General features: G+C 41.0%; 1 protein-coding gene across 1 annotated transcript in view; it reads left to right on the top strand.

Moving 5' to 3' along the window:
* Ttl (tubulin tyrosine ligase) overlaps nucleotides 1–11,700 on the top strand; it is a 66,479-nt gene that overhangs the window by 31,037 nt on the left and 23,742 nt on the right. Inside the window, exons 2-3 of the mRNA XM_013019708.1 lie at nucleotides 6,265–6,391; nucleotides 8,418–8,650. Of these exons, the coding sequence (XP_012875162.1) occupies nucleotides 6,265–6,391; nucleotides 8,418–8,650 (360 nt within the window). The remainder of the gene's footprint in view (nucleotides 1–6,264; nucleotides 6,392–8,417; nucleotides 8,651–11,700) is intronic.

The following is an 11,700-nucleotide window of genomic DNA, read 5'->3' as shown; positions in this document are numbered from 1 at the left end:
AAAGTAAAAGGAAAAAAACCAGAAGTGGCTCTGTGGCTCAAGCGATAGAGTGCTAGCCTTGAGCTGAAATGCTGAGGGACAGCGCCCAGGCCCAGAATTCAGGCCCCATGACCAGACCCCCCAAAAAAACAAGAGTCTCATGGACTTTTCCTGCCTGGGCTGTCTTTGAACTGTGGTCCTCAGATCCCAGCCTCCTAAGTAGCTAGGGTTACAGACACGAGCAACTGGCACCTCTCTCTCTCTCTCTCTCTCTGCCTTCCTTCCTTCCTTCCTTTCTCTCTCTCTCTCTCTTTCTTTCTTTCTTATGTCTGTTGTGGGGCTTGAACTCTGGGTCTGGGTGCTATCCCTGAGCTCTTGAGCTATAGGCAAGCACTGTACCACTTGAGCCACAGTGCCACTTCCAAAATGTGTGATTATTTAAAGGGAAAAAATACTTTTGCTATTTTAATAGCCAACAGACATTCATGCTGAAAGCTTTCTTCCGGTTGCTTTGATGGCAGTTGAAAATGTTGCTGTGCAGTGCTTGATAAAGCCTATCTGTCTCCTAGGTGAAGCTCTGCAGAGGCAGGGCCTGACTCAAAGCTTCTTGCATAAGGGAAAAAAGGGTTCTTGCACAAACACATCACAAAACCAGTACATCTGGGCAGGGCAAGGCCAAGTAAGAGCCAAGCAAAGAGGTGATTTCAGCTCAAGTGTCACTTCTGGAGCTCCGGAGTGAATGACATTTCAAAGGTGTCACAGCCAGAAGTAAAGTGATGGGACTTCTGTGATCCAGAATCAGCCAGTCATTGGCTATGGGGAAATGTGGAAGACCTAGCTTTCTTAGTGTTTCTGGTTCCTGGGGAAGGCCACGTGTAAGACCTCAATGGCCAACTCTCACTGTAGCTGGAGGTCTATCAGAGAAGATACTTGAGCAAGGTATAAGAGCTCTATTCTACCATTTATCTCGGAGTAGTTGGGCTATGGCCATATACCATGACAACAGCATACAAGGGTGTGAAGGAGACAGTATCACACAAAGGCTAAGATCAGCAGCTTAGGTTTAACCTCAGCTGTCATCTTAGGGTGGGTTAAATCTCAGACCTCCCTCATAAGACAGTTATGAATATTAAACAAGGAGCCACAAAGCAGACATAGCACAGATGCCTGATGCATATGCAAGTTTGTAGAAATGAATATAGTGATAGTAACTACTTCAGTTTGTTGAGTTAAGAGAATCTTTTTTTTTTGTAGTCATGGGACTTGAACTCAGGACTTGGGCACTGTCCCTGAGCTCTTTTACTCAAGGCTAGCACTCTACCACTTTGAGCCACAGCTCCACTTTTGGGTTTTTTTGGTGGTTAGTTGGAGATCAGAGTCTCATGAACTTTCCTGCCTTTTTTCTTTTTGCTTTGAACTGTGATCCTCAGATCTCAGCTTCCTGCGTAGCTAGGATTATAGGTGTGAGCCACCAGCCCCTGGCTGAGAATCCTTTAAAGCATGCCTGTCTCATAGTTTAGAATGTATCAGTAAAAATAGTTCTTCCTATCACTACTATGGATGTCACTGCTATTACTGCTAATCATTTCTACTGGGAAACACCAAGTATGAGATCCCAGAGGCCAGGATTGTCATTTGGTCTGTAGTATTCTTTGCATATAACTGATAAATATGTATAGCCAAACAGATTGTTTAGCAAGGAGACAATGAGAGATGTTCTTTCCATTCTGCACTGAAGGTATTTATAAAACCCAGTACACACAGGAACATTTCCACTTTTGCTTTGGTGTATGTGTATTTGTCATGGGGCTTAAGCTCAAGGCCTTGTGCTGTCAATTAGTTTTTTCATTAACAGCAGGCATTCGACCACTTGCTACATCTCCTTGTCTAGCCTTGTTGTGGTTGGTTAAAGATAAGGGTCCAAAGCCTATGTGGGCTGGCTTTGAAGCATGCTCCCCAAATCTCAGCCTCCTGAGTAGCTATGATTACAGGTGTGAGCCACCAGTATCATTTCTTTTTGTTCTGCCTTTTTGGCCCTAGTAACTTTCCCACTTCTCTCTATGATGGGTATTCATGATTCAGCAGAAGTTCTCCTTTAGGAGAGTGAAGCTTTCTGAAGTCTTCTAATTACCTCTTTTTATATTTAGAATCTAAAAGACCGTTTGAGTAACATCAGGAGTAGGAAGTGGGACAGGATTACTCATTGAAATATTTATATAAAATTCTGTTTCTTCTCTGGATTTTTTGTTTAAAGACAAAAGTAGAACTTCACTTTTATAAATAAAAAGCAGAGGATGCTGTTAAAAATAATGCTGAACAAGCCAGGCATCAGTGGCTCACGCCTGTGCTCCTCACTACTCGGGAGGCTGAGATCTGAGGATCACAGTTCAAAGCCAGCCCAGGAAGGAAAGTCCATGAGACTTTTTTTGGGGGGAGGGATGATGGGGGGGTTAGTCGTGGGGCTTAAACTCTGGACCTTGGCACTGTCCTTCAGCTCTTCAGCTCAAGGCTAGTGTTCTACCACTTGAGCCACAGTGCCACTTCTGGTTTTCTGTGGTTTATTGGAGATAAGAGTCTCAAGGACTTAACTGCCCGAGCTGGCTTTGAACTGCAATCCTCAGATCTCAGCCTCCTGAATAGCTAGGATTACAGGCTTGAGCCACCAAGGCCCGGATCTCCATGAGAGTCTTGCCTCCAATAAACCGCCAGAAAACCAGAAGTGGTACTGTGGCTCAAGTGGTAGACCACTAGCCTTGAGCTGCAGAGCTCAGGAACAGTGCCCAGACCCAGAGTTCACCACGAGCTTGGGGAAAATACATGGTGATAGTGCCCTTTTCTTGGATGGTTGTGATGTGACATGGTCTATGATGATAAATGGTGAAAATGGTGATGTGACTCATGGAACCTGGAGGTTGTCTCCTTCCTCCCTGCTTCCTTTCTACTGTTAATTCTTCCAAGAAGCTGTTGTATCCCAAGAGAAAATGATCAACTTTATCAGTTTGTTACCCTCTCATGGTTTTGTATGGCTCAAAAAGGACTCTGGGGAATTAGAAATGTAATCTCCCTTAATTTATAGGACAAAACAGAGATCATAGATCAGCTGTGTTGTCCAAGGCTACAATAATAGTAAGCCAGAGTGCTTCTCAACTCTACAAATGGACCCCATAGGCATTGTAACTAGACAGCCCTCCCAGGGCTTTTCAGCGCCTCACTAGGGTTTTAAATTGGACCCTGTTTGCCCTTCTTCCTATCACATCAGGAGGTTCAGAAATTCATCAAGGTCCCAGGGTACTCAAGGGTTTTTCTTCTCTTGGCAGAATTGGGTGCTTTCTTTTCTTGTGAGCATTACTCTCTTGTAGATGTGAATAAAGCCCCATTTGTAATTTGTGATTGCTTCCCAAATGGGCTGGTTGAGGGATTGGAACAAATGCAAAGGACCTTTTGCAGTCTGGTCTTGGTTCTATACAGGAAATGCAGCTTCCAGGTGAAGGTTATCTGACAGAACAGTGCTGTCCAACAGAAATTTAATGCTAGCCACAAATGTAACTTTAACTTCTTAGTAGCCACATAAAAGTAAGTGCAGCAAGATTGATGCAATTAAATGTATAATCTAAGCAAAAAAAGCCAAGAAAAGCCAGGTACTGATGGCTCATTCCTGTAATCCTAGCTACATAAGAGGCTAAGATCTGAGGATCATGGTTCAAAGCCAGTCAAGGCAGGAAAGTCCTTGAGATTCTGATCTCCAATTAATACCAAAAAGCTGTGGCTTAAGTGGTAGAGTGCTAGCACTGGGCAAAAACCTTAGGGACAACACTCTGTCTTAAGTTCAAGCCCTCGGACTGGCATCAAAAAAAAATCATGATCTATTTTGCTTCAGTAAATAAGTCCAATATATTGGAGTAAGGGTATAGCTCAGGGGTATAGACCATGTCTCCTGAGCGTAAGGCCCTGGATTTCATTCCAGCACTATAAAAATAAAAAAGGCAATAACAAAACCCCCAAATACTGTCCTTTTGACATGTTACTAAAAAAATAGTACTTTGATATTTTATATATTCTTTTCAGGTCTTCAAAATATGTTTTTTTTTCATTTGTGGCATACTTGAATTCAAACCCTAAATTTTCTCTGGAAACCCTTGGTTTGAATTTACATTTCACAAAAAATTATAGTTTCAAGAGCATATTTCCATACCTGGGCTGCTCTAATATATGTAAAAGTTTTTTAGTAATGGAATCAAGTATCAAAATCATTTTTCTTCAGTATTTGTGCATTAACAAATTCATTGTTTTTAGAGAACTTAATTTGACTTTGAAACAAAAGCGTGCCTACCTGCTGGTCTTGAGGCTTGATCTCAGGACCTGGCCACTGTCCCTGAGCTTTTATGCTCAAGGCTAGTGCTTTACTTATGGCTTTTTGGTGGTTAATTGGAGATAAGAGTCTCATAGATTTTCCTGCCCAGGCTGGCTTTGAACTGTGATCTTCAGATCAGCCTCCTGAGTAGCTAGGATTACAGGTGTGAGCTCCTGATTACTCTGCCATTTTTTATTTTTTGATTATTGAATGAAATAATGGCATTTTGGGAGGAAATAATAATATAGCCAGTATTCCTTCTACCAAGAAATATGAGCTGGAATCAACAGTAGAGTAAACCTTTGTGAATTCTTTCATCTCTCTTCAGTGCATATTGACAAAGAATATAGTGCCATTAAATTCATTGTCTTCTGTTTCTTTCAATAGTTTCATGAACTGGTGAATCATTGTAGCATCTTCAAGGATGCTCTGAACCATTTCAACAATTCTACCCAGGACACTATGTATTTAGCTTCAAAAAACAGAGGAAACAAATGTTTCTAATATGTATCCCATAATAGGATGTAGTTAAAGGAAACACTGTTCAAATCCCAGTGAATCTACCTCAATCCAACCTACTTGAAGTCCTGTCCAACATGATAACAAGCAGTTTTTCACATATAGTTTAAATTCTTTGACTGTTATAAAATATCAAAATATACTCATACCAAGAGTTTGATTTTTTTAGGCTGTAATTTGACAATTTTTCCATGTAAGCATGCCCCAAATATTAATCAGCATTAATTAACACCTCTTATATTTAGCTTACCTAAAACTAAAGAAAAAAAGCTAATATTTTTCTAATTTTGAATGTTGTTTTGTGACAAAGCTCACCTGGAACTTGCTATGTTGCTCAAGCTCCCCTCAAACTCACAATCTTCATCTCTCAGCATCCTTAGTGTTGGGATTACAGCAAGCACCACCATACTTCATTTGAATCAGTCAGTCTTTGATATTCTTAGGAAGTGTTTTATAGTCTATGGCAAGTTGCCACTTAGCTGAAGGTTGTTTTTAATAAAATATCTTTTTAAATCTTTTCTTGCAGTCTTCCACTGTATTTTCATGTTTTTGTATGAAAGATCTGAGCCATTTTATAGTTGGTTGGAATTGCAAGTTTGGATTTGCTAATTTTCTATCTGTAGTACCTTTGTTTTACATTTCAAAATCTGTCCATACTCAGAGAGAGGAATGGTGAGAAAATACAGTCATAATATAGCACAGATAGGAAAAGGGAACTAGGAAACGAGGAGATGATGGGATGGTATAGGTGGTGGGTGGGGAGAATGATGAATGATAGAAGGGATGACCAATCAAAATGTTCCATATACATAAACGGACATGTTAAGTTGAACCTGTACAACTCTTTGAAGATAATAAAAAGAAAAAAAAATTAAATTTGTCCATACTGATTTTTTTTGGCTAGTCATGGGGCTTGAACTCTGGGCTTCAATTCTGGGAGTTGTCCTTGAGCTTTCCAGCTCAAGGCTAGTTCTCTACCTCTTGAGCCACAGCACCATTTCCAGTTTTCTGGTGGTTTATTGGCGATAAGAGTCTCATGGACTTTTCTCCCTAGGCTGGCTTTGAACTATGATCCTTAGATCTCAGCATCCTGAGTAGTTAGGACTGTAGGCGGGAGCTATACTGTGCCCAGCTATACTGATTTTTTAACTAGGAAAATAATTATATTCCACCTTAAGGATCACTTAGGATTTGCTAGCACTATAACTCATGCTTTGCAAACAAATACATCATAATGTTTCAGAAAAGCAGGTTTCTTTGAATTGAATCAATCTATTGTCCCTGAATAGAACACTGATGTGTTTGTGTGTGAGGTTAGAAATTGCCTGACATGTACACAGCAATACATTTATAAAGTAAAATAGCACTCTACTGAGCTAATGAGGTTGTGCTTAATTAAAAACGTGTTTTTATAGTGATCGATATTCAAATTAAAATTAGATATAATTTGCAAGTCAGTCCACACCAGCCACAGTTTAAGTGCTCAGAGGCTGTCAATGACTTGTGGTCACTATATTCCGCAGTACAGAGTTGGAACATTTGGTGAGTTAGAAATTTATTTATTTATTGTTCCCTTGGGTTTAAGTACCTTTCAGATTTTGTTGGCTTGAACTTTAAAATGGCTTTATTGATGTCTAAGTTCTAGATACCTGTTCTAGAAGAAGGGGCACAGATTAGGGTTTAGTGTTTAGTAGGCCTCCCTGTTTCTGCTTCCTTGGGGAAAGGGCAGGGCTAGAGTTTGGACTTGTAAGTTCATGGCTTGCATCCTTGTTGATACTGCCCTTGTGATTTGGGGTGTTCACCTACAGGGGACCAGATCCTCATTGTTTCCTGGAATTCTCAGACCTCCTCCAACTCCAGAGTCTGACTGGAGAGTAATCATAGGGGGAAGCCTTTTTTTTTTTTTTTTTTTTGGTGGGGGGTAGTGGGGGGAGGCCCTGGGGCCTGAACTCGGCCTGGGCGCTGTCCCTCAGCTATTCAGCTCAAGGCTGGCACTCTATCACTTGAGTCACAGTGCCACTTTTGTTTTTTTTTGTTTATGTGGTGCTGAGGAATCAAACCCAAGGTCTCATGCATGCAAGGAAAGCACTCTACCACTGAGCCACCTTCCCAGCCCCATGGGAAGCCTTTTTGTTTGAGAGTTTTGCCCAAGGCCTGATTTTCTCTTGGAAGTAGGAGTTCTAATTCTCCATGTCCACCGGTGTTGCATGTTTCATTAGAAAATTTTCTTCAGGGGGGGTGTGGGAAGGAGGATAGGAAGGGATGGGAAGGGGAAACAAAGGAGGAGGCTACAATGCTTGATAAGAAATGTACTCATTGTACTCATTATCTTGCCCATGTAATTGTAACCCCTCTGTACAGTATTTTCACAATAAAAAAAAAGAAAATTTTCTTCAATATTCTGTCACTGAAGCCAGTCTGAGCTAAAAGCAAGAAATGATGGACTTAAATGATGGTATTTAGTCAGGCACTGGTGGATCACGCCTGTAATCTTAGCAATTTAGGAAGCTGAGATCTGAAGATTGCCTTTTTGGAAGCTAGCCCAGGAGAAAAGTCCTGTGAACTCTTATTTCCAATTAACCACTCAAAAACTGGAAGTGGAGCTGTGGCTCAAAGTGTTTAGAGTACTAGGCTTGAGCAAAAGAGTTCAGGGATAGTGCCCAAACCCTGAGTTCAAACCCCATGACTGACAAAAGAAAAAAGGAAAAAAAAATAGTCTTTAGATAATGCAGATTCCTAACCAGCTTTTTCTCCCCTGGAAAGATGGGCCAATATAGTACTTCTTTTCTAGTTATTTGAACATTTTCCTCTATTCCCCACTTCTTTTTCTTTTCTTATCTGTCTTATCTGTCTGTCTTTTTTTAAATCTGTCTTTCTTGTCTGCCTTTCTTTCTTGTCTGTCTTTCTTGTCTGCCTTTCTTTCTTTCTTTCTTTTTTCCTTCCTTCCTTCCTTCCTTCCTTCCTTCCTTCCTTCCTTTCTTTCTTTCTTTCTTTCTTTCTTTCTTTCTTCCTTTCTTTCTCTCTTCTTTGTGCCAGTCCTGGGGCTTAAACTCAGGTCTGAAGCATTGTCCCTGAGCTTTTTTGTTCACAGCTAGTACTTGGGCCACAGCTCCACTTCCAGTTTTTTTTGCTGGCTAATTGGAGATAAGAGTCTCCCAGACTTTCCTGCCTGGGCTGGCTTTGAACCACAACCTTCAGACTTCAACCTCTTAAATAATTAGGATTACAGGCATGAGCCACTGTTGCCAAGCCTCACTTCATTTTTTAATATGAATCTGGTTCATGTATGTTGTTTTCAACAATCTAATTTGTTGAAAAGGTATTGGCTCAAAATTAAGCTGAGTTTCTACAGAGGTATATTTTAAAAGAGCCAAAGTTTTCATCATTAAGTCTTTTGAAGTAACAGGTATTTCTTCAGCATTGTACCTAAGGGAGACCAAGAGCAAGTAGAAGAGTAAGGAAGAGAACAGGCCTCTTTGAAAAGCTTTTGAGGAAAGCAGTAGTCTTTCTGAATAGAGTTTCAGAGCATAGTAAGAAATAGACTGAGTTTTTTTTTTTTTATCTACAGGCTAATCAAGACAAGCCCAGAACTCTCCGAGTCATGCGCATGGTTCCCTGAATCCTATGTGATTTATCCAACGAATGTTAAGACCCCAGTTGCTTCAGCACAGAATGGGATCCAGCCACCCATCAATAACTCAAGGACAGATGAAAGAGAATTTTTCCTGGCTTCTTATAACAGAAAGAAAGAAGATGGAGAAGGCAGTGTTTGGATTGCAAAGTCATCAGCTGGAGCCAAAGGTGAGTAGCATTGCCAAACTCTTCTCGTTGTCCCTGTGGGTTTTGTCAAGCTTTGTTCTTTGGCACATTAGAATTCAATTCTGTATTTAGATGACTGATTCTAACTGAATCACTGGAGGTAGAGATCACAGCTAGTTGTGAATAGCATCTGTAGCACGCTGATGGTTTCTTTTTAACCTAGACCTTCCCTTGAAGCTCTAGATCCAAGAGGACCTTTGCTATATCTAAAAGATATTTCAAAATTAATTTATCTGATCAGAGCTCTTCATTTCCTTTCCAATTTTGCTTGCCCCAACCTTTCCACTTTCACTATTCCTACTTAGCTTGTGATTCTACTATTCTGTTAGTCTCTGAATAATTCATCTTTGACACCTCTTTTCCTTATTCAATACTGTCTTGCTGGTGCTACCTTTAAAACATACTCTGAAATAGACTTTTCTTCATATTTCCACTGCTCACACTCAAAAATCAAAACCATCATTCTCTTTGTTCTGTGACTGCAGTGCCAATTCTCAGCCAGCTCTCCTCCACCCAGACAGTGGTGTTTCAGAAACATAAATCTGATCATGTTTCTTCCTGCTTAAGACTTACCAGCTGGCTCTTAATGTAGTTAGAATAACTTTAGCTTCCTGATGGTAGCCTACTACTGGACATTTCCTCATATCTCTGATCTCATATCTTTCTATTCTTGTCCTTGCTTACTGTTCTGTAGACACAAAGTCTGCCTTGGGTCCCTCATATACTCTAAAATTGTCGGTGTGTCTGGAATGTGCTTACATGGAATAGTTTCTACTTCAACTCGAAGCTTGCTGTGTCAGAAAGACATTTCTAGTCTAAAATTGCATGTACAGCTGTTGCTTCCTTTTTTACTTCTGGCACTAACTACTTCCCAGGACTATATTGCATATGTGTCCATCTCCTCAGCGTGTTCAAAATTCCATGTAAACACAGACTGTCTACCTTATTTGTGTCCATATGCTCCTCCCAGGCACTCAATGAATGTGTGTGAATGAATGCATGAATGACATGAAGTTTATAAGAACAACTCAGGCTTAAATAAAGGCACCTCTCAGTGTAATAAGCACATGAACAGTTTCTCCTCATACCCTTATATGGTCTCCTTTTACAATCATTCCACTTTGAACTTGCTTCTCTTTTTATTTACTTGGAAGACCATCTGGCCATTATTTCTCATTTCTGTCCTTGGTCAAGTAGACACACTTTTTTTCTACCAACTATCTTGGCATTACCAGGAATCTTCTACAAGTGGAAGAATGGGACTCTTGCCACAAGCCAGGTACTTCACCCATTTTTCTTTTCCCCTTGCAATTTCTTCTCAAGTTAAGGCCTCTGGTTCTGATGATACATGGAGGAATTGGAGGAGGAAATAGACATCCACAGTATTTCAGGTTCCTTCTGTAGGTTTGAACTTGGAGCCAGATGGGACTCTCTAAGGACCCTCGCACAGTCTCTGGACCCTCACAAGGCAAGACAGAGGACACTAAGTGGTAGGGTTCAGTAAAGAGAAAATAAAATGTTGAACTGAATTTTTGCTGTAAAAGTTGAGAAAAGGAAGTGGAAATGTGGCTCAAGTGGTACATCACCAGCTTTGAGCAAAAATGCTAAGGGAGCTAGCCATTGGTTGCCCATGCCTGTAATCCTAGCTGCTCAGGAGGCTGAGATCTAAGAATTGTGGTTCAAAGCCCTGAAATTCTTATCTCTAATTAATCACCAAAAAAGCCATAAGTAGAACTGTAGCTCAAGTGGTAGAGCTCTAGCTTTGAGCACAAAAGCTCAGGGACAGGTCCCAGACTGCACCGAAAAAAGGGGAAAAAAGCTAAGGGGGAGCATGAGGCCCTGTGTTCAAGCCCTAGTCCCAACACACACATTCCCCCCCCCACACACACACAGTTGAGGAAATAAGTGGTATATAATATCTATTTACATATTTGGGGACTACAAAATGAAACCAATGAACTACTTTTTCTCTAGTTAAACAATGTTTATTCATTCCTTCTATGTGCTTAGTATAGCTGGCTCAGTCTTCAGACTATACTCACTATCATACCACTGTCCACCTTTACCACTTCTGTCTCTGATCTGCGACCACCTTCTTTTCCCCTGCAGTATTGCTTCCTATCTCCTGCTCTGGACCATTTGCCAGAGGTTACATACAACTCGGTACTTAGAGATGCTGTTCCAGCACAGTGACCCCGTGTCACCTCTGTGCCTAGCACTACTTCCCATGCCAGGATAGCAGTTGGCAACCAGCAGAGACTTGATGTATGGACACTGTGAAAAAATGGATGGATACTGGGAGATAAAAGAATAAAAGAGACAGACATGATCTTATGCCCCCAGGGACCTACAGTCTTGTCAGCAAGAAGGGCTAATGATGCACCTATTTCCAGAAAAGCTGAAGTGGGAAGCAAAAGCAAGTAAATAATAACCTTCTTAAAGACCCCCTCAAAAGATCCTTTGCAATTTTTCTGTTTAGCAAGTGATAGAAGATACATAGTTAATAATCCATGGAAAAGCCAGGTGCCAGTGGCTCATGCCTGTAATCCTAACTACTCAGGAGGCTGAGGTTGAGGGTTGCAGTTCAAAGCCAGCCTGGGCAGGAAAGGCCATGAGACTCTTACCTACAAGAAACCACTCAGAAAACCTGAAGTGGCGCTGTTGCTCAAGTGGTAGAGCGCTAGCCTTGAGCTAAAGAGCTGAGGAACAGTGCCCAGGCCCAGAGTTTAAGCCCTATAAACCCTCTCCTCCCCCCCCCCAAATCCACGGAAACAAGCTATAACAAGTATTCAAAAATGACTAAGTAAATATGAATTTTATGTATCATTTACAGCTATAGGATAAGAAAACAAAGAGTGGTGATTTTGCTGAAGGTTTGTGGCTAACTTCTCTGGGTAGTGATGATGGGATGACAGACTAGGGGCCATAAAGGGCTCCTGATCTCACACTGAAAATGCACTCAAGGAAATATTTATATACTATCCATTTTTTTATGTTGATACTGTGGCTTGAACTCAGGGTCCAAGGACTGT

This window comes from Dipodomys ordii, unplaced genomic scaffold (genome assembly GCF_000151885.1).
Source record: "Dipodomys ordii isolate 6190 unplaced genomic scaffold, Dord_2.0 Scaffold47, whole genome shotgun sequence".
NCBI classification, from domain to species: Eukaryota; Metazoa; Chordata; class Mammalia; order Rodentia; family Heteromyidae; genus Dipodomys; species Dipodomys ordii.
This window is presented reverse-complemented; position numbering and strand designations above follow the sequence as displayed.